We start from the raw sequence: 26709 nt of genomic DNA, 5'->3' as shown, positions 1-26709 counted from the left end.
CAGCGGCGGGCTGCTGGGTCACTCATAGCTCAGCACTGGTTCCCTGGCTGGGCGCGGGGACTCCTACGTTTGCCCGATCCCAAGGTGGGGCAGATCGCGGACAGCGCCCGCCTGCAGATGGACTAGGCTGGCGGACAGCCCCGGGAGCGGTACCGCCCACACTGCCTGGAAAAGTGTCCTTGGCCCCGGTGCTTGGGAGCGGGTGCAGGCGGGCCCCCTTCATTGCTGGGAGGAGACTGTGTGATTGTGGTGGCCTGTCAACAACACCATTGTTGGCCCTGAGAGTGGAGTGGGCCATTCTGGGCTCTGGCCTGAACTGTGAATACCGGAAGGGTGCCAGTGGGACCCGTGGGATGGTGTGCGACCCTGGAGTGGTGGGTACCAGCTGGGCAACAGACAGTTTCCTTCTCACCTAAGATCCGCCGCACCCGAGCCCAGGCAGGGGGAAGAGGGATACCAGTCATGGGGAAACCACGGGGAAAGCAGATTGGTCCCCCCCCAGATCTAGAGGGCGGCACGATGGACATAGTGGACACCAAGGTGACCCTACATCAAGACATTAGCACGGTGGTGGCTGGTCTTGGTTTGTTTCACGCCGAACATGCTAAGCTTTCTGAGCGGGTGAAGCAGACGGAATCATCCCTAGAGGTGTTTGCACTGGCCCAGCAGGTTCTGTCGGTTCAGGTGGACGAGCTGACCAACAGGGTAGGTCAACTTGAGAAACGGGCAGAAGACTCAGAAGGGCGCAATCGCCGAAACAACGTGCGAGTGGTGGGCCTTCCGGAAGGGGTGGAAGGACAAGACATGGTCAGTTATCTGGAAGCATGGCTGAGGGATGTCGTGGCGCCTCAGGGCCTTTCTCCCTTCTACACCCTGGAAAGGGCTCATCGTGTCCCTGCTCGGCCACCGGTGCCTGGCCGACCGCCATGTGCAGTGGTGGCCCGGCTGCTCCATTTCCGGGACAGAGATTTGCTACTTAGGAGAACGCGGGAGGCTGGTCCTTTTCTCGTTGAGAACAGTAGAGTCACGCTGTTCCCGGACTACACGTTGGAGGTTCAGCGACGCCGCTCCTCCTTCTTAGAAGTTAAATAAGCTTTGCGGGAAGAGGGGGTCCAATACTCGCTGATGTTCCCTGCACGGCTCAAGATCATGCTCGATGGGATGACCCACTTCTTCAAGGAGCCGTAGGCAGCCTGGGACTGGGTTGAGGCCTACCACACAGGGGGTCCTTCACAGCCTCGTCAGGAGCGTAGGCCGTCAGGGGCAGACCGCCCGGGGAGACGATTGCGTAAACGTCAAAAGAAGACGGAACTCAAGAAGCCGAGTCCGTCCCAGACGGCAATGGAAAGAGCCGTGGCGCTGGAAGATGTCTCCCTCGTGGTGCGATCTGGGGCCTCCTCTGTGGGAACGGGCTCAGAAACAAAGTATGGTGAAGACGAAACTGACTCGGATGCCTCCCGGACCACTGACGGCACGCTGCCTATAGTGACTCCACAGCTTTCGAATGACATGTAGGGCTGTTGGTTTTAGAGAGTGAGAGACAGTTTCCTTCCTGCTTCCTCTCTCCTGCCTGTTTACATTGTGGTTTTATATCCTTTAAGATTTGACTGGGCAGGATCGAGATTTGAGATCACTCGGGCTTCTACTAGATGTTGGGGGTGACTTGGGGAGGGGGGGTTTCTCTGGGAGGGCGCTCCCGGTTATGGGTTGGAACAGACTAATAAGGCTGCTGCCCCGTGAAGATAGTCTTTTGGTCGCTTTGTTGGTTCCCCAGCACGCTGCACCCCTCGCAGGTCCTAGCGCAGTTAGCCTTGGATCTTTCCGATTTGGTGTGAGTTTTTCACTATGCGATTTGCTTGTGTGTTTGGGCAGCTGACCGTTGTCAGTCCGCTCTTGGGATGAGGAGATGTTTTGATGGGATTTGTTGTTCTATGCCAGGAGGGTGTTTACAGTTTGGGGAGGGGATGGGAGGTGGGGGGTTTTACATACGGGATTGATGGCTGCATCCACGGATAGCCCAGACGGGATTAAGGTTATGACCTGGAACATTAGGGTCATGGGATCTCCAGCTGAGTGTTATAATGTCTTTAATTATATCAAGAGACGGGGGTGCAAGTTATTTTGCTCCAGGAGACCCATCTCACTGACAGGGAGTTCTCCAGCTTGAGGTGTAGGTGGCGGGGCCAACTCTTCGCTACGACGTACTCGACATTCTCCCGGGGAGTACTGATAAGGATTAGGCCAGGGGTGCCCTTTCAGCTTACCTGGAAAGTAGTGGACCCTGAGGGGAGGTATGTCGTTGTTTTGGGCACTCTGAGGGGCAGGAGATCACATTGGGCAGTGTGTACAGCCCCAACCGAGAACAGCTCCCCTTTCTAAATCTGCTGTCCGGGGTGCTGGCTGGGTTTTCCCATGAGACTTTCCTACTGGGAGGCGACTTTAACTGTGTTTACGATATTCAGTGGGATAGATCCACCCCTCTTCTGCGGGGCGCCTTGGTGGCTGCCACCGCTAAAGGGTTAAGAACCTGGGCCACGGGTTGGGACCTTCATGAGGTATGGCGACTACATAACGATGAGCGTATAGAATATTCCTATTATTCTTCTCTTTATGACCTACACACACGCCTGGACATGTTCTTTTGTTCTGCCACTTTGTCACCCATGATGACTGGCGCCGAATATCTTGGCAGATCCCTTTCCGACCATAGCCTTTTACTTGTTGGATTTAGCCCGATCCTGGAGAGAGCCCCATCACTGCTAGATGGCGAGGGGTTCCGTCAGGGTCTTTCCGAGGCCCTAGCTGACTATTTCTCCGTCAACCAGGGAACTGCAAGCTCTCCCCTGATAGAATGGGAAGCATTTAAAGTAGTGACACGGGGGTACTGCTTGGGCAAGACTGTTGGCATTCGACGATTGGTCACCCAGGAATTGACAAATTTAGAGGCCCAAATCCTGACACTGGATAGGGAAACTGCGGCGACGGTCCAGAACCTTGAGAAATTAGTGGAAGTGAAGAGCCTTAACAGTGCTACCTGGGATAGATTGAGAGCCCTTGACTTTAAACAGTTTCAGGTCACACAGGGGGGCAGAGCTGGTAAACTACTGGCTTGGTTGATCAGACCTGAGGGTAGGGGCTCACCCATAGTCAGCGTCACAAACCTCCGAGGTCAAATTCCCTCCTCCCCTACTATGAGTCCCTGTACGGCCATCCCAGGGGGAAGAGTTACAAGCCTATTTAGACAAGCAAAGACTGGTACAATTAGACCAAGATGACCAGGATCAGTTAGCCTCACCTACCAAGGCGGGCGAGATCAGGGCAGCTATTTGGGAAATGGCAAGGGGGAAAACACTCATGCCGGATGGCCTCCCAGCAGAATTTTAGTACCTATATGGATATTCTTGCTCCGCAGTTGGAGCACATGTATGCCACTGCACTCTGTGATGTGCGCCTACCACCCTCACTTCGGTAGGCGTTAGTGATCCCTCTGCCCAAGTCTAAATTGGCTCATCCTGGATTAACGGAATTCAGGCCGCTATCTATGTTGAATACTGACATAAAAATTTTGAGTAAAGTCTTCACCCTGAGACTCCTACCCTACATGGGCCGACTGGTACATGTAGACCAGAGTGGTTTTATCCCCTCCCGTTCCACGTCCAGTAATCTGAGAAGATTATATCATGTTATGTTTCATCCTGACTTGCGAGATTATCCTGATGCAGTGGTAGTGGCGATCGATTTGGAAAAAGCTTTTGACACCCTACGCTGGGACTTTTTATTTGCAGTAATGGGCGTTTTCCAGCTGGGAGATGGATGATTGCAGTGGATTTGTCTGCTCTATGGAAACCCCACGGCATGTGTGCGAACGGGGACCACGATCTCGGCATAATATCCCATTCATAGGGGGACCCGGCAGGGATGCCCCTTGTCGCTGCTGATTTTCGCTCTTGCTATGGAGCCTTTGGCGGCGAGAATGCGGAGGGAATGCGAGGGGTTGGGGATAACGCTCAGTGGGTTTCCCCACATAATTTCGCTTTACGCAGATAATGTGCTGATCTATCTACGGGACGGGACTTCAGGGGTCTGCCAAGTGCTAGCCATCCTTAATGAGTTTGCCGCTATGTCCGGTCTACGGGTGAATGGGAAAAAAGTTTGTATTCCCGTTGCACCACGCCATGCCTAGACCACTGAGCCTACCGGCTACCCTGGCAAGGGCACCTGTGTCTGTTAAATATCTGGGGATTCATGTATACCATACGCAGGCAGACCTGTTTGATGGAAATCTCGGAGGCACCCTGAGGGCTTTGCGATCACAAGTGGCATTCTGGCGCACTATCAAATTGCCATTCATGGCTCGGCTGGCGTTATCGAAAATGATTGTTCTTCCCCGCCTCCTGTATTATTTTGTTACTCTTCCAGTATTAATACCGAAATGGTGGTTTAGGGCGTTGGATGGGCTTCTCAGAGATCTCATATGGGATGGCGGCCGCAATAGAGTGTCGTTGCGGACCCTATGCCTCCCACCTACGGACAGAGGTTTGGGGGCCCCAGACTTCAAAGCGTACTATTTGGCAGCCCAACTCCAATGGTTGGCAAGATGGTTAGAGGGTAGAGACTTAACTACGCTCTCTCCTTCTGCTGGGGCATTGCATATAAGGTTATTCCCCAGGCTTCTCAACCGCTGCCAGAAGATATCTAGTATGGGAACGCTGCTATTGGTAGCAGTGAAGTGCTGGGACAAATGTGTGTCCCGTTCTCGGGAGAGACAGCTGTATGTCCCGGGCCTTCCGCTTGTGGGCATTCCTCAGGCAGGGCTGGGTCCCCCCCTTACCCTTACGCAGCGGCAACTACTGGGCTGGGAGGAGGCAGGAATTCGTACGGTGGGCGAATGCTATAGAGATAAGGAGTGGCTCCCGTTGGCTGATTTTCTTACTTATCATGAACTTCCCCTGTGCCAATTCCTGAACTACCATAAACTCCAAGGGGCGGTGTCGGAACTTTGGGGTGCTGCCACTGGCGAGCCGGATACCGACCCGGCACTGGAAGCGGTGGCGACTCTGGGCTCCGCGGGGCACCTGGTACGTTGGCTTTATAAAGCCATAAGAGACCTGGTGCCTAGGTCGTTGCCGGGTTTACGGGAAAGATGGGTGGGACTGCTGTTGCGATCCTTGACAGATAGAGAATGGCAGAGAGTCTTAGCAAGCCCGAAGAAGGTGTCGAGGAATACGGCCTTTAAGGTCCTTCAGTTCAACATCCTTCACGGGACCTACCTTTCACCACATCGGTTGAATGTGGTTTACAATAAAGACGACCAAGCCTGTGCTAGGTGTTCATTGGGGAACACGGACTTTGACCATATGATCTGGTCCTGTCCGATGCTCTCAAACTACTGGAACAAGATTGTAGATCTGGTTAATGTAGTGCTGAATCGCACTTTGCTGTGCAGCCCGGAGGTCTGTCTTTTGGGCCTATTTCCGAAACCTAAATCCCATAAGTTGGGGCACAGGTTTGTAGATCTGGCCTTCCTCCTGGCCAAGGAGAGGACTGCACTTCATTGGAAAGCTAAGACACCGCCCCTGGTTACCACATGGGAAGCGGATGTCACTTGTTGGGTCCGTGCGGAGGAACGGGTACTAATTTCTGAGGATAAGATTACTAAACGGCGTAAGCCATATGCGGAGCTGTGGGGTGATATCGCCAGGTCGTGGGACACTCGTCATGGATCAGACCGGGACCGGGGCCCCTAGGGTGATGGGACGGAGACTAACAAATAGGTACACACATAAAGGTTGCCCCGAAAGCTCTGCACCACCTGCTCTAGGCGGTGGACTGGATTGAACCCCCTCCAAAGTCCCCCCCCCACTACAATGTCGGCACTTAACTCGTTTCATACAATTGAACCACATGCACTCCTGGCAGCTATAGACTATTGATTTATTTTTTCTTTCTTGTACTATCTTTAGTTAAGTTTATTTTCGAGTTCGCGTTCAGACAGATTCTCTTGGCTTGTAATGTGGCGATCAAGGATTACACATGCTATTGATTGCAATGGAAATGATCACACAAACATTGTAAGATCTACATTGCGACACTTGGTATGGCGACACCCCGTCCCTTGGGCGACGACAATATCTGTGCACTGTGTTATGGTCTTATGTAAAAGTGTATGGTGATTACTTCATCCTGATGGAAATGTATCTAAGTAAATGGGGTTCGCTGACATGCTTTTCGACAAAATTTTATAAATAGATTTTCAAAAACAAAAAAAGTTTGAATATTTTTAATTTGTTCATTCCTTCTTTGGTAAACGCTAATTTATGTATTATTTTGTATGCATGATATATTTAGGTTGTAGTTTAAATGTTTGTAGTTCATGTTATTATTTTTGGGGTGATACTGTTGTTATTTTTGTTGTATATGTTTTGGGGGTGAATATTTAAGATTTTGTTAATGTGAAATATTTTCATTCAATTTAAGTATTTGTATAACAAATTTTGGTTTTATTTGATGTAATTGTTTCATGTAAAAAAGTGTTTTTTATATATTTATTAGTGATTCATTAATTAGGTTTTTTTTTACAAAAAATAATGGGGTGACCCGGTGTCCCTCAGAACCTGGGTATACGTATTATATGAATACAATGGTTCTGTCGGGGAAGTTTCAATTGCTTTAGGGTGTTCACAGTATAAATACATTACATGTAACACATATCCATAAGTAAATATAACAAAACACACCCAAGCTGAATTTTTCAATCGGTATTATTTTTAGAAAAAAGGAAATGACAAATAAACAAGGCTACAGTTATACAATTGACAAATTTGTGAAGAAAGAGTGACATGTAGTGGTAAGTACAGACGATACACTGTAGTATGACAGATAGAGAAATCACAAAAAGGTTATTTTAGGGGGGATACAAATTTTGATTATGTCCATATGATTGATCACATATGCTTCATCATCATGTGTAAGTTAATTTTTGAACTGAAGCGTTGTGTAGACTCATAGTATGCGTCAACGTTTCGACCCTATGTAAAGCGCAATATTTAATACGCGTCACGGCGGGTCTTCCTCGGGACAGGGGGGTAGGTGTGTAGCCTATGGAATAAAATGAAAAGCTGATTTGGGGGTGTGTGTTTAAAAGAACAGAAAATAAATGGATGTTCCATTAGGTAGTGGTGCTTACCCTGAGCAGAGGGTCATGAATCACTGCGCATGCGTTGGGTTTCTTAGTCCAGCAAAAAACGATTTAGACCTATGGGGTGATAATATAGTTTATAGAACTCCCAAGGTTGTGATAGCTTAAAGCGCAAGTTAATCACGGAGCTGTGAAACATGGTATTTATTGAGACAAGCCTTAAATGAAAGCAAGTCACAACGGTAAACAATTCTGGCATTTATTTAACCAAACCAACAAGGAATGGAAATATATAATTAATCATTCACTGAAAATGCCAAGGTTAAGTCTAATTAGAGGTGAAGACCTCCGCGCATAGGCAATGCTATTCAAAGTTATTTAAACATGTTGAAAATCCTGGGGCAAGCCTTAAAATGAAAGCAAGTCACAGCGATAAACACTTCTGGCATTTATATAGCCAAACCATAAAATAAGGAAAGCTAATTAATCATTACTACAGAAGCGGAGGTTAAAGAGGAGGTCAGTCTATTTAAAAGTGAAAATTCGAGCATAGACAGTGCTTTTCAAAGTTAATGAAACGTACCTCAAAAGATATAAGAATCTTGGAGGTCTGGGAATAATTTCCAAGGGTTAATCTTTATGAGCCAGTCGGATGATTTACTGCAACATAAGTGAAAAGGAAGGTTTTAAGAAGCGAAGAGCTTCTAGAGGTGGGCTAATCAAAAGATAAGAGCACTTTAAAATGTGAGCTTACCACGATCTGGTGGATGCACGTCTCTTCCAGTTCTCAGTCTGATGCAGTACTGAGGCTGGAGACAAAGGCCTGTATTTAATGACAGATTGACGTGCCTGCAACGTGCACGTTATCCCGTGACGGTGAGAGCAGGGAAAGACAACACCTGTGCTCTGTTACCCTGGAGTCAAGGGATGTGGTGTAAATTCTGAATGGTGCATGTGAAATGCTCACACATACTCAATTAAGCAGGAGTCAAGGGATGTTGTGTAAATTAAATAGTGTATGTGAAAGTGCAGGCATGATAATCAACGTCAAGCTCACTGTTCAATATCACAATGACATGTGTTTAACAATGGTCTAACACGGATGAAAATTATGTCAACAATTTAAATACAGTCCTGCCAAACATTGAGAATAACATCATTGTTCAATATATGAGTAAAACATTTAGCATAGTGACATGTTTAAACAGATGAGAAAACATTTCAACAACTTAAATAGAGTTCTGCCAAACATTGGACATAATTAATCTAAAAAAAAAAAAAAAAAAAAAAAAAACAATTCAATTAAGTAGTTCAGCGGAATGTGTGATTACATGGCAATTCTATTTCGTGACAACAGTCTAAGGCAATTACGTAGAGGAATTGCGTATATGTACATCATGGCACATGGAAAGTGGACTAGAGACCTTAGTTGAGATTGCGCAATTTACAAAAATGAATCAGATTCGCCTGTTGTTTTCTAGAGAGCTAGCGTGTTGGTAGATAGAGTGAACCCGGTTGGATATAAGGTTCTACAGTCTTATCATTTGCTTGTATGTCTCCTCCTGTTCGTTCAACCCGGTTTTGACTGAGTCTAGCAGGTGGATCCATCTGCATTCTTTGAAATTAAGTTGTTGGAGTATGCTGCCACCCCTGGGATGTACTGTGGCCTTTTCAATTACCCACCATTGTAGGTCATCTGCAGTGTGGTCATTTGTGGTGAAATGGTCAACCAGGGGAGCTCCCTGGACATTGCATCGGATTCTACTTTGATGCTGCAGGATCCTGGTCTTTACTTTTTGAGTTGTTTGACCCACGTAAATTTTTTCACAGGGGCATTTAATGGCATAAATCACATTGTGACTATTACAGTTACTGTGATGTCGCAAGTGATATGTCTTTCCCAGGTGTTGAAAGGCAGTACCCGTTCGTGTAAATTCACAGGCCTTGCAAGCACTACACTTGAAATGTCCGATTAGTGGTGGTAGATTAAGTTGTTGTCTCAGGTCTCGTGGTTTCTCGGTTTCAAGAAAGGAACTTACTACATAGTCTTTGATGTTTTTGGCTCTTTTAAAAGCAAACATGGGCTTCTCCTGTATCCCAATTTCCGTGCTTACCAAATTCCAGTATTTTAGTAGCACCTTCTTTATTTCATGACTGCGTGTGTTGAAGGTGGTCACACATACCAATTTCTGAGTATCTTCTGTGTGTGGTTGTATTTCTAGGAGAGTTTCTCTGGGTCGATACCAGGCTCTTTTCCGCGAACGATTTAGAAGGCCCTTGGGGTAACCACGGTCCCTTAGTTTCTTTATGAGAATGTCTGTTTCTTTGTAGAAGTCGCTTCTTTTGGAACAATTCCGCCGTAGTCTCAGGAATTGACCATATGGTAAGTTGTCCCTGAGGCATCTGGGATGGTGTGAATCGTATTTCAGGGTGGTGTTTCGCGCAGTAGGTTTGGTGTAAAGTGTGGTGAATAGTCTTCCATCCTCATTTTGTATTGTTAAATCCAAGAAATCGATGGCCTGTTTGTTATGGGTCATGGTGAATTGTATATCAGTTGTACGCGCGTTGAGCCAGGTCTTGAATTCCATTAAGCTTTGTTCATTTCCTGTCCAAACCAAGAGCACGTCATCAATATAACGCTTCCATATAGAAATGTTATTTAGGTAGGGGTTGGTTAAATCGTACAGGTAAGTGTCCTCGTAGTCGTCCATGTATAGATTTGCCAGGCTTGGCGCGAATCCAGCTCCCATAGCTACGCCTTTGCATTGCAGGTAGTAGGTGTTTTGAAAAATGAAGTAATTTCTTTTCATTGCGATTTTAAGTAGATCTACCAAGAATTCAGTAGGAATCCAGACAGGCGATGGTCGTTTGTCAAGCGTTCTTCTTATGACCTGGATGGCATGCTCTTGGGGGATGCTTGTATAGAGTGACGACACATCGAGTGTGGCCAGGATTTGAGTTTCTTTATCGTAAGGCTGATTTTCCATTATCTGTATAGTATGCATTGTGTCACGAAGAAAGGAGCGTGTCTCTATTACAAATGGTTGAAGAAAGCTGTCCAAGAACTGATTGAGGGGCTCGAGGATAGAACCACAGCCTGATACAATCGGTCGGCCAGGTGGATTCTGTAGGTCTTTATGAATTTTAGGAAGAGTGTAGATGGTAGGTATTCTGGGATCGGTTTTGTTCAAAAAGTTATATTCGTGTTGTGACAGAAAGCCTTCTGTCAATCCTTGCTGAGTGAGTGTTTGAATGAGAGCGCTAATTTCCAGGGTTGGGTTTTTTGTTATTCTTTGATAGCTTTCAGAGCAGCTCAATTGTTTGTTGATTTCAGTAATGTAGGCTTGGGTGTTTTGTATTACTACAGCACCGCCCTTGTCGGCTGCTTTGACTACAATTGAAGTGTTTTTATTCAGTGAATGTAGTGCTTGTCTCTCATCTTTGGATATGTTGTGTTTGATGTATTTTTTCTTGTTGAGGAGATCCATTATTTCTTCCATTACGATCTTTTCATATGCAAGGATCTTTTCACTCATTTGGTGCGTGGCAGGAAGGAACGTCGAGGCTGGCCTAAATTCGGTAGCTGATGTACGTTTGGTCCAATTATCATTATTCTTGAAGTAGTATTTAAGGCGTATTTTACGGAAGAATTGCTGGAGTTCGAGTTTGATATTAAAGTTGTTCGGAAAGGTGGTTGGAATAAATGATAGACCTTTACAGAGTATATCGTATTCACTTTGTGTCAATATGTGGTTAGAGATGTTAATTATGGGATCTTTTGGATTAATTTGAGTTGATGGTCGGTGTCTAGTTATTTCAGGTGTTACGTTTCTTGTATTAGTGTTTCCTGGTATTGGTGAGTCTTCGCAGTCATCAATGTTGTGTCCTAAATATTCAAAGTTGGCATAATCTTCATCTTCAGTTTGTTGCATGTCTTGTAATTCTGTTTCGTCTATGGTTATATCCACTAGAGATTCTTCCGGTCCGTTGGTGTCGATGGTCGCTAAGGGTCCAGCTGGTCGAGTGACGGCCAAGGTACTGATCTCGCCCAGAGGTGGTAAGGATTCTTGTATAGCTTTGGTAGTTATGGTAGTTGTAGTGTTGTGTTCAATGCGAGTAATCCGTTCATGTTCTTGGATATAGGAGTTCTTTGTAAGTTGGTGATTGTCTTTAACAGTGACTGGTGACTTGTGTAGTATATCAAATTGAGGAAGTACAAGTTCAAGTTCTAAAATGGTCTCTCCCTCTATCACCACCTGTAGGTCTGTCTTCTTGTGTTGATCTCGCCATGGTTGTCGTTCCTCTGGAACCTTACTCTTGTGTTCCCACGTGGTCTGTTCTGTCCTCGGTTCCATCTTGCTGGTCTGTCCCAGTTGGTGTCCCTGTTCATCCATGTTTGCTCTCCTAAAAAAGGAACACTGCCTTGTGGGTCGTGGAAGCGTTGTCCCTGTTGGTCCTGGAAACGTTGTTCTTGCTGGTAGGGTCTGCTGTTTGTACTTGTGTTCAGTCTTTCACTTCCACTATCAGATCCGCTTCCAAACGATGAGTTGGAGAGATTTGCGTATCTGCGGTATCCTTGCCTTCCCCGGGTGGTGTAAAAACCTTGTGCGTCCTGCTCGTAGTGGTTCTCACTTAGGTATGGATAGGTCAATTTTTTGTCATATGCTCTGATGTCTTTGCTGAGTTTGTCAAGTTTTTTGTTGAGAGTGATGGAATTGAATTCTACCAGTGTTTTTTCTGCGCGTTCTAGGGCTTCTTTCGCGTTTGTGACTGTTCTGTCTTCCAAGATCTCTCTTTTGAGTTCCGCGATTTCCTGTGCAAGTTTTTTAGCGTACTCAAGGGCGGTCTCAACCCCCAACACCATCCAGTGTCGGGAGCAGTTATTCGCAACAAATGAGAAACCCTCTCGGAACTTTGGGATTTCTATGAAGATTGCGGGTTCGTTTCTGACCTGCAAGCCTTTTGGAATAATGTTAGCTTGTAGATATTTAGTTAGAAGGTGACCATGTAGGCGAGTGCGAATTAGTTTCTTCTCTAGCCTCTCTAGTTTTGAAATTTTTTCATTTAGTGTTGTGTCGAGTGGCCCAGTTCCTATTCCTAAGGGATTGAACTCGCTCTGTTCTTGGATTAGTTTAGCTATATAATCCTCACTGTATGTAAGCGTTTCCCTGTCTGACATATTATGACAATTTAAGACAGGGTATACTAGTTTTGAATATATAGAAAAATTATTTTAGAAAAACCCTCGCAGGTAAAGACCTGCACTGGTATATTTACAAAAAATAATGGGGTGACCCGGTGTCCCTCAGAACCTGGGTATACGTATTATATGAATACAATGGTTCTGTCGGGGAAGTTTCAATTGCTTTAGGGTGTTCACAGTATAAATACATTACATGTAACACATATCCATAAGTAAATATAACAAAACACACCCAAGCTGAATTTTTCAATCGGTATTATTTTTAGAAAAAAGGAAATGACAAATAAACAAGGCTACAGTTATACAATTGACAAATTTGTGAAGAAAGAGTGACATGTAGTGGTAAGTACAGACGATACACTGTAGTATGACAGATAGAGAAATCACAAAAAGGTTATTTTAGGGGGGATACAAATTTTGATTATGTCCATATGATTGATCACATATGCTTCATCATCATGTGTAAGTTAATTTTTGAACTGAAGCGTTGTGTAGACTCATAGTATGCGTCAACGTTTCGACCCTATGTAAAGCGCAATATTTAATACGCGTCACGGCGGGTCTTCCTCGGGACAGGGGGGTAGGTGTGTAGCCTATGGAATAAAATGAAAAGCTGATTTGGGGGTGTGTGTTTAAAAGAACAGAAAATAAATGGATGTTCCATTAGGTAGTGGTGCTTACCCTGAGCAGAGGGTCATGAATCACTGCGCATGCGTTGGGTTTCTTAGTCCAGCAAAAAACGATTTAGACCTATGGGGTGATAATATAGTTTATAGAACTCCCAAGGTTGTGATAGCTTAAAGCGCAAGGTTGTGATAGCTTAAAGTGTGTTTTGTTATATTTACTTATGGATATGTGTTACATGTAATGTATTTATACTGTGAACACCCTAAAGCAATTGAAACTTCCCCGACAGAACCATTGTATTCATATAATACGTATACCCAGGTTCTGAGGGACACCGGGTCACCCCATTATTTTTTGTAAATATACCAGTGCAGGTCTTTACCTGCGAGGGTTTTTCTAAAATCATTTTTCTATATATTCAAAACTAGTATACCCTGTCTTAAATTGTCATAATATGTCAGACAGGGAAACGCTTACATACAGTGAGGATTATATAGCTAAACTAATCCAAGAACAGAGCGAGTTCAATCCCTTAGGAATAGGAACTGGGCCACTCGACACAACACTAAATGAAAAAATTTCAAAACTAGAGAGGCTAGAGAAGAAACTAATTCGCACTCGCCTACATGGTCACCTTCTAACTAAATATCTACAAGCTAACATTATTCCAAAAGGCTTGCAGGTCAGAAACGAACCCGCAATCTTCATAGAAATCCCAAAGTTCCGAGAGGGTTTCTCATTTGTTGCGAATAACTGCTCCCGACACTGGATGGTGTTGGGGGTTGAGACCGCCCTTGAGTACGCTAAAAAACTTGCACAGGAAATCGCGGAACTCAAAAGAGAGATCTTGGAAGACAGAACAGTCACAAACGCGAAAGAAGCCCTAGAACGCGCAGAAAAAACACTGGTAGAATTCAATTCCATCACTCTCAACAAAAAACTTGACAAACTCAGCAAAGACATCAGAGCATATGACAAAAAATTGACCTATCCATACCTAAGTGAGAACCACTACGAGCAGGACGCACAAGGTTTTTACACCACCCGGGGAAGGCAAGGATACCGCAGATACGCAAATCTCTCCAACTCATCGTTTGGAAGCGGATCTGATAGTGGAAGTGAAAGACTGAACACAAGTACAAACAGCAGACCCTACCAGCAAGAACAACGTTTCCAGGACCAACAGGGACAACGCTTCCACGACCCACAAGGCAGTGTTCCTTTTTTAGGAGAGCAAACATGGATGAACAGGGACACCAACTGGGACAGACCAGCAAGATGGAACCGAGGACAGAACAGACCACGTGGGAACACAAGAGTAAGGTTCCAGAGGAACGACAACCATGGCGAGATCAACACAAGAAGACAGACCTACAGGTGGTGATAGAGGGAGAGACCATTTTAGAACTTGAACTTGTACTTCCTCAATTTGATATACTACACAAGTCACCAGTCACTGTTAAAGACAATCACCAACTTACAAAGAACTCCTATATCCAAGAACATGAACGGATTACTCGCATTGAACACAACACTACAACTACCATAACTACCAAAGCTATACAAGAATCCTTACCACCTCTGGGCGAGATCAGTACCTTGGCCGTCACTCGACCAGCTGGACCCTTAGCGACCATCGACACCAACGGACCGGAAGAATCTCTAGTGGATATAACCATAGACGAAACAGAATTACAAGACATGCAACAAACTGAAGATGAAGATTATGCCAACTTTGAATATTTAGGACACAACATTGATGACTGCGAAGACTCACCAATACCAGGAAACACTAATACAAGAAACGTAACACCTGAAATAACTAGACACCGACCATCAACTCAAATTAATCCAAAAGATCCCATAATTAACATCTCTAACCACATATTGACACAAAGTGAATACGATATACTCTGTAAAGGTCTATCATTTATTCCAACCACCTTTCCGAACAACTTTAATATCAAACTCGAACTCCAGCAATTCTTCCGTAAAATACGCCTTAAATACTACTTCAAGAATAATGATAATTGGACCAAACGTACATCAGCTACCGAATTTAGGCCAGCCTCGACGTTCCTTCCTGCCACGCACCAAATGAGTGAAAAGATCCTTGCATATGAAAAGATCGTAATGGAAGAAATAATGGATCTCCTCAACAAGAAAAAATACATCAAACACAACATATCCAAAGATGAGAGACAAGCACTACATTCACTGAATAAAAACACTTCAATTGTAGTCAAAGCAGCCGACAAGGGCGGTGCTGTAGTAATACAAAACACCCAAGCCTACATTACTGAAATCAACAAACAATTGAGCTGCTCTGAAAGCTATCAAAGAATAACAAAAAACCCAACCCTGGAAATTAGCGCTCTCATTCAAACACTCACTCAGCAAGGATTGACAGAAGGCTTTCTGTCACAACACGAATATAACTTTTTGAACAAAACCGATCCCAGAATACCTACCATCTACACTCTTCCTAAAATTCATAAAGACCTACAGAATCCACCTGGCCGACCGATTGTATCAGGCTGTGGTTCTATCCTCGAGCCCCTCAATCAGTTCTTGGACAGCTTTCTTCAACCATTTGTAATAGAGACACGCTCCTTTCTTCGTGACACAATGCATACTATACAGATAATGGAAAATCAGCCTTACGATAAAGAAACTCAAATCCTGGCCACACTCGATGTGTCGTCACTCTATACAAGCATCCCCCAAGAGCATGCCATCCAGGTCATAAGAAGAACACTTGACAAACGACCATCGCCTGTCTGGATTCCTACTGAATTCTTGGTAGATCTACTTAAAATCGCAATGAAAAGAAATTACTTCATTTTTCAAAACACCTACTACCTGCAATGCAAAGGCGTAGCTATGGGAGCTGGATTCGCGCCAAGCCTGGCAAATCTATACATGGACGACTACGAGGACACTTACCTGTACGATTTAACCAACCCCTACCTAAATAACATTTCTATATGGAAGCGTTATATTGATGACGTGCTCTTGGTTTGGACAGGAAATGAACAAAGCTTAATGGAATTCAAGACCTGGCTCAACGCGCGTACAACTGATATACAATTCACCATGACCCATAACAAACAGGCCATCGATTTCTTGGATTTAACAATACAAAATGAGGATGGAAGACTATTCACCACACTTTACACCAAACCTACTGCGCGAAACACCACCCTGAAATACGATTCACACCATCCCAGATGCCTCAGGGACAACTTACCATATGGTCAATTCCTGAGACTACGGCGGAATTGTTCCAAAAGAAGCGACTTCTACAAAGAAACAGACATTCTCATAAAGAAACTAAGGGACCGTGGTTACCCCAAGGGCCTTCTAAATCGTTCGCGGAAAAGAGCCTGGTATCGACCCAGAGAAACTCTCCTAGAAATACAACCACACACAGAAGATACTCAGAAATTGGTATGTGTGACCACCTTCAACACACGCAGTCATGAAATAAAGAAGGTGCTACTAAAATACTGGAATTTGGTAAGCACGGAAATTGGGATACAGGAGAAGCCCATGTTTGCTTTTAAAAGAGCCAAAAACATCAAAGACTATGTAGTAAGTTCCTTTCTTGAAACCGAGAAACCACGAGACCTGAGACAACAACTTAATCTACCACCACTAATCGGACATTTCAAGTGTAGTGCTTGCAAGGCCTGTGAATTTACACGAACGGGTACTGCCTTTCAACACCTGGGAAAGACATATCACTTGCGACATCACAGTAACTGTAATAGTCACAATGTGATTTATGCCATTAAATGCCCCTGTGAAAAAATTTACGTGGGTCAAACAACTCAAAAAGTAAAGACCAGGATCCTGCAGCATCAAAGTAGAATCCGATGCAATGTCCAGGGAGCTCCCCTGGTTGACCATTTCACCACAAATGACCACACTGCAGATGACCTACAATGGTGGGTAATTGAAAAGGCCACAGTACATCCCAGGGGTGGCAGCATACTCCAACAACTTAATTTCAAAGAATGCAGATGGATCCACCTGCTAGACTCAGTCAAAACCGGGTTGAACGAACAGGAGGAGACATACAAGCAAATGATAAGACTGTAGAACCTTATATCCAACCGGGTTCACTCTATCTACCAACACGCTAGCTCTCTAGAAAACAACAGGCGAATCTGATTCATTTTTGTAAATTGCGCAATCTCAACTAAGGTCTCTAGTCCACTTTCCATGTGCCATGATGTACATATACGCAATTCCTCTACGTAATTGCCTTAGACTGTTGTCACGAAATAGAATTGCCATGTAATCACACATTCCGCTGAACTACTTAATTGAATTGTTTTTTTTTTTTTTTTTTTTTTTTAGATTAATTATGTCCAATGTTTGGCAGAACTCTATTTAAGTTGTTGAAATGTTTTCTCATCTGTTTAAACATGTCACTATGCTAAATGTTTTACTCATATATTGAACAATGATGTTATTCTCAATGTTTGGCAGGACTGTATTTAAATTGTTGACATAATTTTCATCTGTGTTAGACCATTGTTAAACACATGTCATTGTGATATTGAACAGTGAGCTTGACGTTGATTATCATGCCTGCACTTTCACATACACTATTTAATTTACACAACATCCCTTGACTCCTGCTTAATTGAGTATGTGTGAGCATTTCACATGCACCATTCAGAATTTACACCACATCCCTTGACTCCAGGGTAACAGAGCACAGGTGTTGTCTTTCCCTGCTCTCACCGTCACGGGATAACGTGCACGTTGCAGGCACGTCAATCTGTCATTAAATACAGGCCTTTGTCTCCAGCCTCAGTACTGCATCAGACTGAGAACTGGAAGAGACGTGCATCCACCAGATCGTGGTAAGCTCACATTTTAAAGTGCTCTTATCTTTTGATTAGCCCACCTCTAGAAGCTCTTCGCTTCTTAAAACCTTCCTTTTCACTTATGTTGCAGTAAATCATCCGACTGGCTCATAAAGATTAACCCTTGGAAATTATTCCCAGACCTCCAAGATTCTTATATCTTTTGAGGTACGTTTCATTAACTTTGAAAAGCACTGTCTATGCTCGAATTTTCACTTTTAAATAGACTGACCTCCTCTTTAACCTCCGCTTCTGTAGTAATGATTAATTAGCTTTCCTTATTTTATGGTTTGGCTATATAAATGCCAGAAGTGTTTATCGCTGTGACTTGCTTTCATTTTAAGGCTTGCCCCAGGATTTTCAACATGTTTAAATAACTTTGAATAGCATTGCCTATGCGCGGAGGTCTTCACCTCTAATTAGACTTAACCTTGGCATTTTCAGTGAATGATTAATTATATATTTCCATTCCTTGTTGGTTTGGTTAAATAAATGCCAGAATTGTTTACCGTTGTGACTTGCTTTCATTTAAGGCTTGTCTCAATAAATACCATGTTTCACAGCTCCGTGATTAACTTGCGCTTTAAGCTATCACAACCTTGGGAGTTCTATAAACTATATTATCACCCCATAGGTCTAAATCGTTTTTTGCTGGACTAAGAAACCCAACGCATGCGCAGTGATTCATGACCCTCTGCTCAGGGTAAGCACCACTACCTAATGGAACATCCATTTATTTTCTGTTCTTTTAAACACACACCCCCAAATCAGCTTTTCATTTTATTCCATAGGCTACACACCTACCCCCCTGTCCCGAGGAAGACCCGCCGTGACGCGTATTAAATATTGCGCTTTACATAGGGTCGAAACGTTGACGCATACTATGAGTCTACACAACGCTTCAGTTCAAAAATTAACTTACACATGATGATGAAGCATATGTGATCAATCATATGGACATAATCAAAATTTGTATCCCCCCTAAAATAACCTTTTTGTGATTTCTCTATCTGTCATACTACAGTGTATCGTCTGTACTTACCACTACATGTCACTCTTTCTTCACAAATTTGTCAATTGTATAACTGTAGCCTTGTTTATTTGTCATTTCCTTTTTTCTAAAAATAATACCGATTGAAAAATTCAGCTTGGGTGTGTTTTGTTATATTTACTTATGGATATGTGTTACATGTAATGTATTTATACTGTGAACACCCTAAAGCAATTGAAACTTCCCCGACAGAACCATTGTATTCATATAATCATTAATTAGGTTGGCAATGATATTCTAATTAATATTGTGTGAATCAATATTTTTGATATATTATATTTATATTTAAAGTTAATGGTATTTTTGTAATCAATATTTTTTTTTTCAATAGTTAAAAATCGATTTTTAACAATGATATTTGTGTTCTCAATGCTTGTTGTTTTAGTAGTTAAGTATAGGAAGTTGATATTTTTATTATCAATATTTAGCTTTTGATATGTATGTCTTTCAATACTGTATGCATTGATATTATGTCAGTGATCAATGAAAGTTATTAGGTAAAGATGACACATACGTTTTGAGCATAAGAGGAAGAACAGAAGAAAACAGGGGAGAGAACAGAAGTCAAAGGAAAGAAAGGAAGAAAGGCCTTACTTATTATGGGATTTGCGTGAAATGAGAGGCCAACCAAGCAGATAGCTATAAATAGTCTTGAAAGAAAAGAGTAGGGTACCACACTCCGAATCATCAAAAGTAGTGCACTCAATATTCTCTGTAAATTGCACTGATGTTCCGTGGCACTAGACGCTTGTTTTGAAAACTACCAAGAATAAAATATTTAAATTAAAGACAAGAATAGTTCATCAAAAATGTTACCAGGACAATATAGGATGTCTCATACTACAAATGGCAATGACCTTGTACGGATAAGATGATTCCACTCTGCACCGTTTTTGTGGATCACTCCAAAAGTAGCTGAGATCTGGAAGTCAGTAATCAGTCAAATTAACATGATCTTTGGGAATTCTTTGGAAATAAATCGATTTTTATTATTTGTAGTAATGACATAAACAACAATCTTCCCAAGGCAGATATGTAGAATTGTCCATTTGTCTTGCATAGATGCACACTGCGCAGAGCACTGTGGTAGATGATGCTTACTTCTCCTAATCACGCTGACTTGATGAGTGCTTCTCAGTTACACGATAGAGAGCTTAATAGATTCCTAGTATCACTTGATAGATTGTGAAAGACACCTGGAAGGAATTCAGGGAGCATCTAAAAATATTGTGGCATAGGTATCAAGTGCACTACCCACACCAGAATGTTGTACATACACAAAGCTGTATCCAAGACTTGAAAATTGATCAAACAGGGATAATCATTGAGCAATTTTAACTTCTAATATTATGAAACCTGAATATAGGGAGATATTTCCGATACACTTTTCACAAGGATTGCAGTGCACTATATTTTGACAAACTATAATGCTTGTTGACATTTATTGATGACTAGAAAACAATATATTGTTTACACACACATGTGTAGTGTGTTTGCAAGCCAATGTATTTTGCATGGGGGGGCATGCCATAATACAGCTACTGCTACATGTTCAATGCAAGTCGGCATGGCATTCTTCCAAACCTGTATGTTATGGATTCGAATGCTTTCATTTCAGAATATAACAAATTCAAATCAAAGCATTGTACAAGTAACCCAAAATACTACACATAGAAACAAGTACATAATTAGGATGAACCAATGTATTATGGGCCTATTTATGAGAGCCTTGAGCCACTTAGGCAAAACGTAAAGTGGTGCATACATGACGCAGGGCTCTTATAAAGATTTATGAAGACACGCAAAACCACCCTGCATGGCTTTGAGTGGCCTCATAAATCATGATTAAGGCAACACAGCGCAAATCACTGTATCGCTTTACTCTGTGCCCGGGAGGCATTCAATGGGCGTTGTGGTGGGTTTTCCCACGCAACACCCGTGGAATTCGACGCTAACCGAGATTTACAAAGTGATGTAAATCTGGGGAATGGTCAAATCCATATGCCTCCAGAGGTAGGGTGTAATGAGGATATATGTTTATTTCTCCTGGTTTTTTCCTCTTTTCATGTGTGGTGCATTCTGCAGCACACACAGAAAGAGGAAACGCATCGTAGAATTGTATTTGTGCAGGGAGATGTCCCTTCCTGCACACCATTGTGCTAGCGTTCCGACGTTGGCACTAGGCAGCCAAAACGGCGACAGCACTGGCAGAAAGGACAGGAATGCAGTATATTGCTTAAATATGATGCATTGCTGCACTTTCACTTTGGCGTAGGGCAGCACAGCTAGGTGCCTTGCTGCACTGCCCTATGCAAAAATGCCATAAGTTAGGCCCTATGTCCATAAACCTGTGTATTACACATGTGCACCGATGTGTGAATCAGGCATACCAGTCTTTTATACATGTAAACCTGTGTGTTTTTCATACCAACTAGTAAATTATGATGGGACAACAATACATTCTGGGCCATATTTATGAAAAGGTTGCATTGCTTTTGCACCATGCAATGGAGTGCATGCATGATGCAACCCTTAAATGCGATTTATTATTCAGCCACGCAAGGCCACCTTGCATGGCCCTGAGTGACTTGACCAATCGAGAGTAAAACAATACAGTGCAAATTGCTGTTCTGCATTACTCAGCCCCAGGGAGGCATTCAACAGGTGGTGCATGGGTGTTCCCACGCAACACCCATGGATTTCGACGCATTTCCTGATTTTCTATAAGTGGTAGACTTGGTAATGTGCCAAAACTGCTACGCCACCCCAGGTGAGGAATATCGAGGAGAAATATGTTTATTTCTCCTCACTTTTCCTCTCTCTTTGTGTGCTGCAAATGCCTCAGTGAATTGTTTTTGTGCAGGAAGGTGCGCCTTCCTGCACAAAAACAATCCTGCTTACAACCCAGGCACCCTTGCACCATAGTGCAAGAGTGCGTGCGTTGGCAGTAGGCAGCACATTGTGCGCCAGTGCTGGGAAAAGGTAGAAATGAACCTTATTATGTTAAATATGTCTAATTCCTAGCCTTTTCATGTCACGCAGCAAAGTGACTTGCTGAACTGCGCTGGGTGACATATTGTTAAATATGCCCCCATGAGTATAAATCAATATGATACACCTTATACACTGTAAATTATATACAAACAATTGGGGCATGTATGCCATCCACAGTATTATGTATATGAATCATTACAATATGAGGATGAATCACTGCAGTGTGCTTACAAACCGATACATTGTGCAGACACACAATTATGTTATGCATACACACCAGGAATAATTTTACATGTACCAATACACTGAATCAGCAGAGGAGTTTGAAGGTTATATAAAACAATAGGCTTGGATATAAACTGATGTTCTGTGTGTAAAATCACACACCTTAAACTATCTGGTTTCTCTCATAAGTCACTCTTCATGATAAAAGCACCAGTTGTTAATCTGTGCATATTGATACCCGGAGCCAACGCTATTATATGGTACTTGGAAACCAAATGAACTGGATGCAGTACAGTACCCACAAGGACACATGCAATATGTTTCAATCAGTGCTTAATTTGAGCTGGAGCTTTCCGGTACTGAACACCGGCACCTAATTGGTTTCCGGTGCTCGGCACCGGCACGTAATTGTCATCACCACACTTCAGGCAGTCTGCCACAAGGTGGCACTGCTCATGTAATTTAGAAAGGTGCAGTATATCAGCTGTTTAGAGAAACAATATACATTAAAAAATGACTAATACCTGCCTCCCCCAGCCATTCCTTTACCTATGGGGACCTGGAATAATCTTTACTGTCGCATTTACATGCGAGAGAGAGGGTTAGTAGTTGTTTTGGTAGTGATGACAGGGGCGATGGGTGGTGCAAGCTGCATTGGCCTCCTGGTCAGAGCCCTGGCACTTAATATTTTACAAATTAAGCACTGGTTTCAATAAGGCACCATTGTACTAGCTGTCTGAAACACAATGGGGGAGATTTACTAAGCTTTTGCACCATGTTTGCGTCTCAAAAGGGACGCAAAATGACGCAAAATCTTTTTTTTGTAATTTACTTTCCAGCGATAAACTTGTTTAACAAACCTACAACAGCTTTTGTATAATAAAATTGTATTTTATTTCTGCATTTAAAGGAAAGAGTGCCGCTGAGACAGATTGAAGTAGTGCCTGGAAACAATGAACAATCTCATGACATACATTCAGAAAAATGTCCAAATGGGGTAAGACAAAGTTATAAATATTCATTGATTTCATAGTTTTTTCTGAATTATAGTCATTTTTTGTGTGCTGAAACAGCAATTTGTCCCTAAATGGGATATTCTGACCAAGGAGCTGGGGGCATATCACTCTTATCAAGAAGCTAACTCGGAAGATGACCTTGGAGAAGGCAGTTGTCACAAGGCTATATATTTTGTAGGTATTGTATCCTATTAAACGAGAGACGCTGCCAAGTGGAAATCGATATATACACCTGTATTTGGTCTAAAAAGAACACATTCTGTCTTTTCTGCACATTCTACTTTCTGCATGAAAATTCTGAGGGGAAAGAGCCTCCGAATCCCGAGTGTGTAACATCACAACATCTCAGGGTGTTCCCAGATCCACACCAACCCGAAGACCACCCTCAGAGGCACCCTGATCTACCGACCCCCTGGACCACGCACACAATTCAGCGAGGACATCGCCGACTTCGTCAGCCCGCATGCCCTCCCCTCCGCTGACTACATCCTCCTGGGAGACCTCAACTTCCATCTGGAGAACAACAACGACCGCAACACCAGCACCCTGCTCGACAACCTCGCCAACCTTGGACTCAAGCAACTGGTGTCCACCCCCACCCACCTCGCCGGACACACACTCGACGCAGTCTTCTCTTCCAGCACAGACATCGACTTCAGCCACGCCACAGAGCTTCAATGGACGGACCACAGCTGCGTCCACTTCACCTTCAAGAGAACGACGACCCACCAACACCAGCAACAGGCCGCCCGCAGAAGCTGGAACAAGATCACAGCAGACCAGCTCGCCACCTCCCTGAGCCAGCACCCTCCTGCCAGCTCAGCGAACCCCAGCCAGGCCGCCGACAACCTCACGAAATGGATCAGCAACTGCGCAGACGAACTCGCCCCACTGAGGACCCCGCCTAGCAGACCCGGCAGCAAGAAGGCCCCATGGTTCACCTACGAACTCAAGAGCTCCAAGAAGAACTGCCGAGCCCTCGAGAAAGTCTGGAGAAGGGAACCGACACCGGACAACAGGACCTCCTTCAAACTTGCCACCCGGAAACACCACCAGCTGATCCGCGCCGCCAAGAAAACAGCATTCAAGGACCGGCTGGACAACAACGCACACAACTGCAAGGAACTCTTCAACATCGTGAAAGAGCTTTCCAACCCCAGCGCAAGAAACAACGACATCACCCCATCGCAAGACCTCTGCAACTCCCTTGCTTCATACTTCCACAACAAGATCGCGGACATACACAACAGCTTCAACAACCAACCAACGCACACCATGACCGAACAACCACCCCCCACCGCCACCCTCCACGCCTGGACCCCGATCAGCACCGAAGACACCATCCGCACGATGAACTCCATCCACTCCGGATCACCGACCGACCCCTGCCCTCACCACGTCTTCAACAAGGCCGACGCTGTCATCGCACCCCACTTGCGAGACATCATCAACACATCCTTCGACACCACCATCTTCCCTGAGAGCTGGAAACACGCCGAACTCAGCGCTCTACTCAAGAAACCAACAGCGGACCCCACCGACCTCAAGAACTACCGCCCCATCTCGCTCCTCCCGTTTCCAGCCAAAGTCATCGAGAAGACAGTCAACAAGCAGATGGCCGCCTTCCTCGAGACGAACGGATCCCTCGACCCCTCACAGTCCGGCTTCCGAGCCAATCACAGCACCGAGACCGCCCTCATCGCCGCCACCGATGACATCCGAGCCCTGATGGACAATGGAGAAACAGCGGCCCTCATCCTCCTAGACCTCTCCGCGGCATTCGACACGGTCTGCCACCGCACCCTAGTACGGCGCCTCAGCAACATCGGAATCCAGGACAAGGCGCTGGAATGGATCATCTCCTTCCTCGACGGAAGAACACAGAGAGTCCGCCTACCACCGTACAAGTCAGAGGCCTCCGAAGTCATCTGCGGCGTCCCTCAAGGATCATCTCTGAGCCCCACCCTCTTCAACGTCTACATGAGCCCCCTCGCGGCCATCGTACGCAAACACAACCTCAGCATAATCTCCTAAGCCGACGACACCCAGCTGATCCTCTCCCTGACCAACGACCCCGCCGCCGCCAGAGCCAACCTGCACGAAGGGATGAAAGAGGTAGCCGAGTGGATGACGACCAGCCGCTTGAAACTGAACTCGGACAAGACGGAGGTCCTCATCCTGGGCTCCTCACCCTCCGCCTGGGACGACTCCTGGTGGCCTCCCGCCCTGGGCACCGCACCCAAACCGACAGACCATGCACGCAACCTGGGCTTCATCCTGGACTCCTCCCTCTCCATGACCAGGCAAGTCAACAACGTCTCCTCGGCGTGCTTCAACATCCTACGCATGCTACGGAAGATCTTCTGGTGGATCCCCACCGAGACCAGGAAGACTGTCACCCAGGCCCTCGTCACCAGCCGACTGGACTACGGCAACGCCCTCTACGCCGGTACCACCGCCAAGCTCCAGAAAAGACTCCAGCGGATCCAGAACGCCTCAGCCAGACTCATCCTCGACATCCCACGAACCAGCCACATCTCCGGACATCTGAGAGACCTTCACTGGCTCCCCGTCAACAAAAGAATCACCTTCCGCCTCCTCACCCACGCACACAAAGCCCTACACGACCAAGGCCCGAGCTACCTCAACAGCCGAGTCAACTTCTACGCTCCCAAACGCCACCTCCGATCAGCCACCCACGCCCTCGCCGCCGTCCCCCGCATCCGAAGAGCGACTACAGGAGGAAGGTCCTTCTCCTACCTGGCCGCCAAGACCTGGAACTCCCTCCCGACCAACCTGCGCCTGACCCAAGACCACCTCTCCTTCAGGAAGAAGCTGAAGACCTGGCTGTTCGAGCAGTAGCGGCACCCCCCCCCCCCCCCAGCGCCTTGAGACCCTACGGGTAGGTAGCGCGCTTTATAAGTGTCCTTGATTGATTGATTGGTGTCATGAGCATCAATAAAGCCAAAGCTCTGGCCTTTTTGTATCTGAAAGTGCTTCTTCATTGATAGGGAATTTTGTGTTTGTGTGGTTGTGTGGATGGGTGAAAGTGAGAATGAGTCAATGTGTGTATGAAAGAATCGTTGAGTGTATGGATAGATCAATGAGTGTGTGACTGAGTACATGGATGGGTGAATGGGTGAGTGACTGGGCGCGTGGACAGGGGAGTGAATTGATAAGTGAGTGAGCAGCAGCAAAAGAGAATGGCCTCCTGCCACCATTAGGTGTGTGACCATTGATGCATTTACTTATTTTCCTACCCGTTCATCTATCTTTACACTCATATGTTTATCGAGTGATTTAACCCTTTTCTCACTCACCTATTCATACATAGAGGCTCTCTGTCACTCGCTCACATATTCTTTCTCTCTCACCTACTCATGCAACCAGTCACATCCATTTATCCATACTCTCACCCATCTATTCATTCACCTATCCTTTAGCTCTTTTTTGCATTCAACCAACCCCGAATCCACACCACACACACACAAAATCACAAATCAACGAGGATGCACTTTCACTTAAAAGGCCAGTCTTCATGGTTTTGCCAATGATTGTATGCAACTGAAAGTGAA

The 26709-nt window shown here is 44.8% G+C and overlaps 1 protein-coding gene across 1 annotated transcript in view; it reads left to right on the top strand.

Annotated features, from left to right (window-relative positions):
- Nucleotides 1-26709, top strand: part of C8H3orf52 (chromosome 8 C3orf52 homolog) — a 162497-nt gene that overhangs the window by 47016 nt on the left and 88772 nt on the right. Inside the window, exon 2 of the mRNA XM_085623003.1 lies at nucleotides 23029-23115. Coding sequence (XP_085479129.1) covers nucleotides 23029-23115 — 87 coding nt within the window. The remainder of the gene's footprint in view (nucleotides 1-23028; nucleotides 23116-26709) is intronic.

The sequence above is a fragment of the Triturus cristatus genome, chromosome 8 (genome assembly GCF_964204655.1).
Source record: "Triturus cristatus chromosome 8, aTriCri1.1, whole genome shotgun sequence".
Classification (NCBI taxonomy): Eukaryota; Metazoa; Chordata; class Amphibia; order Caudata; family Salamandridae; genus Triturus; species Triturus cristatus.
This window is presented reverse-complemented; position numbering and strand designations above follow the sequence as displayed.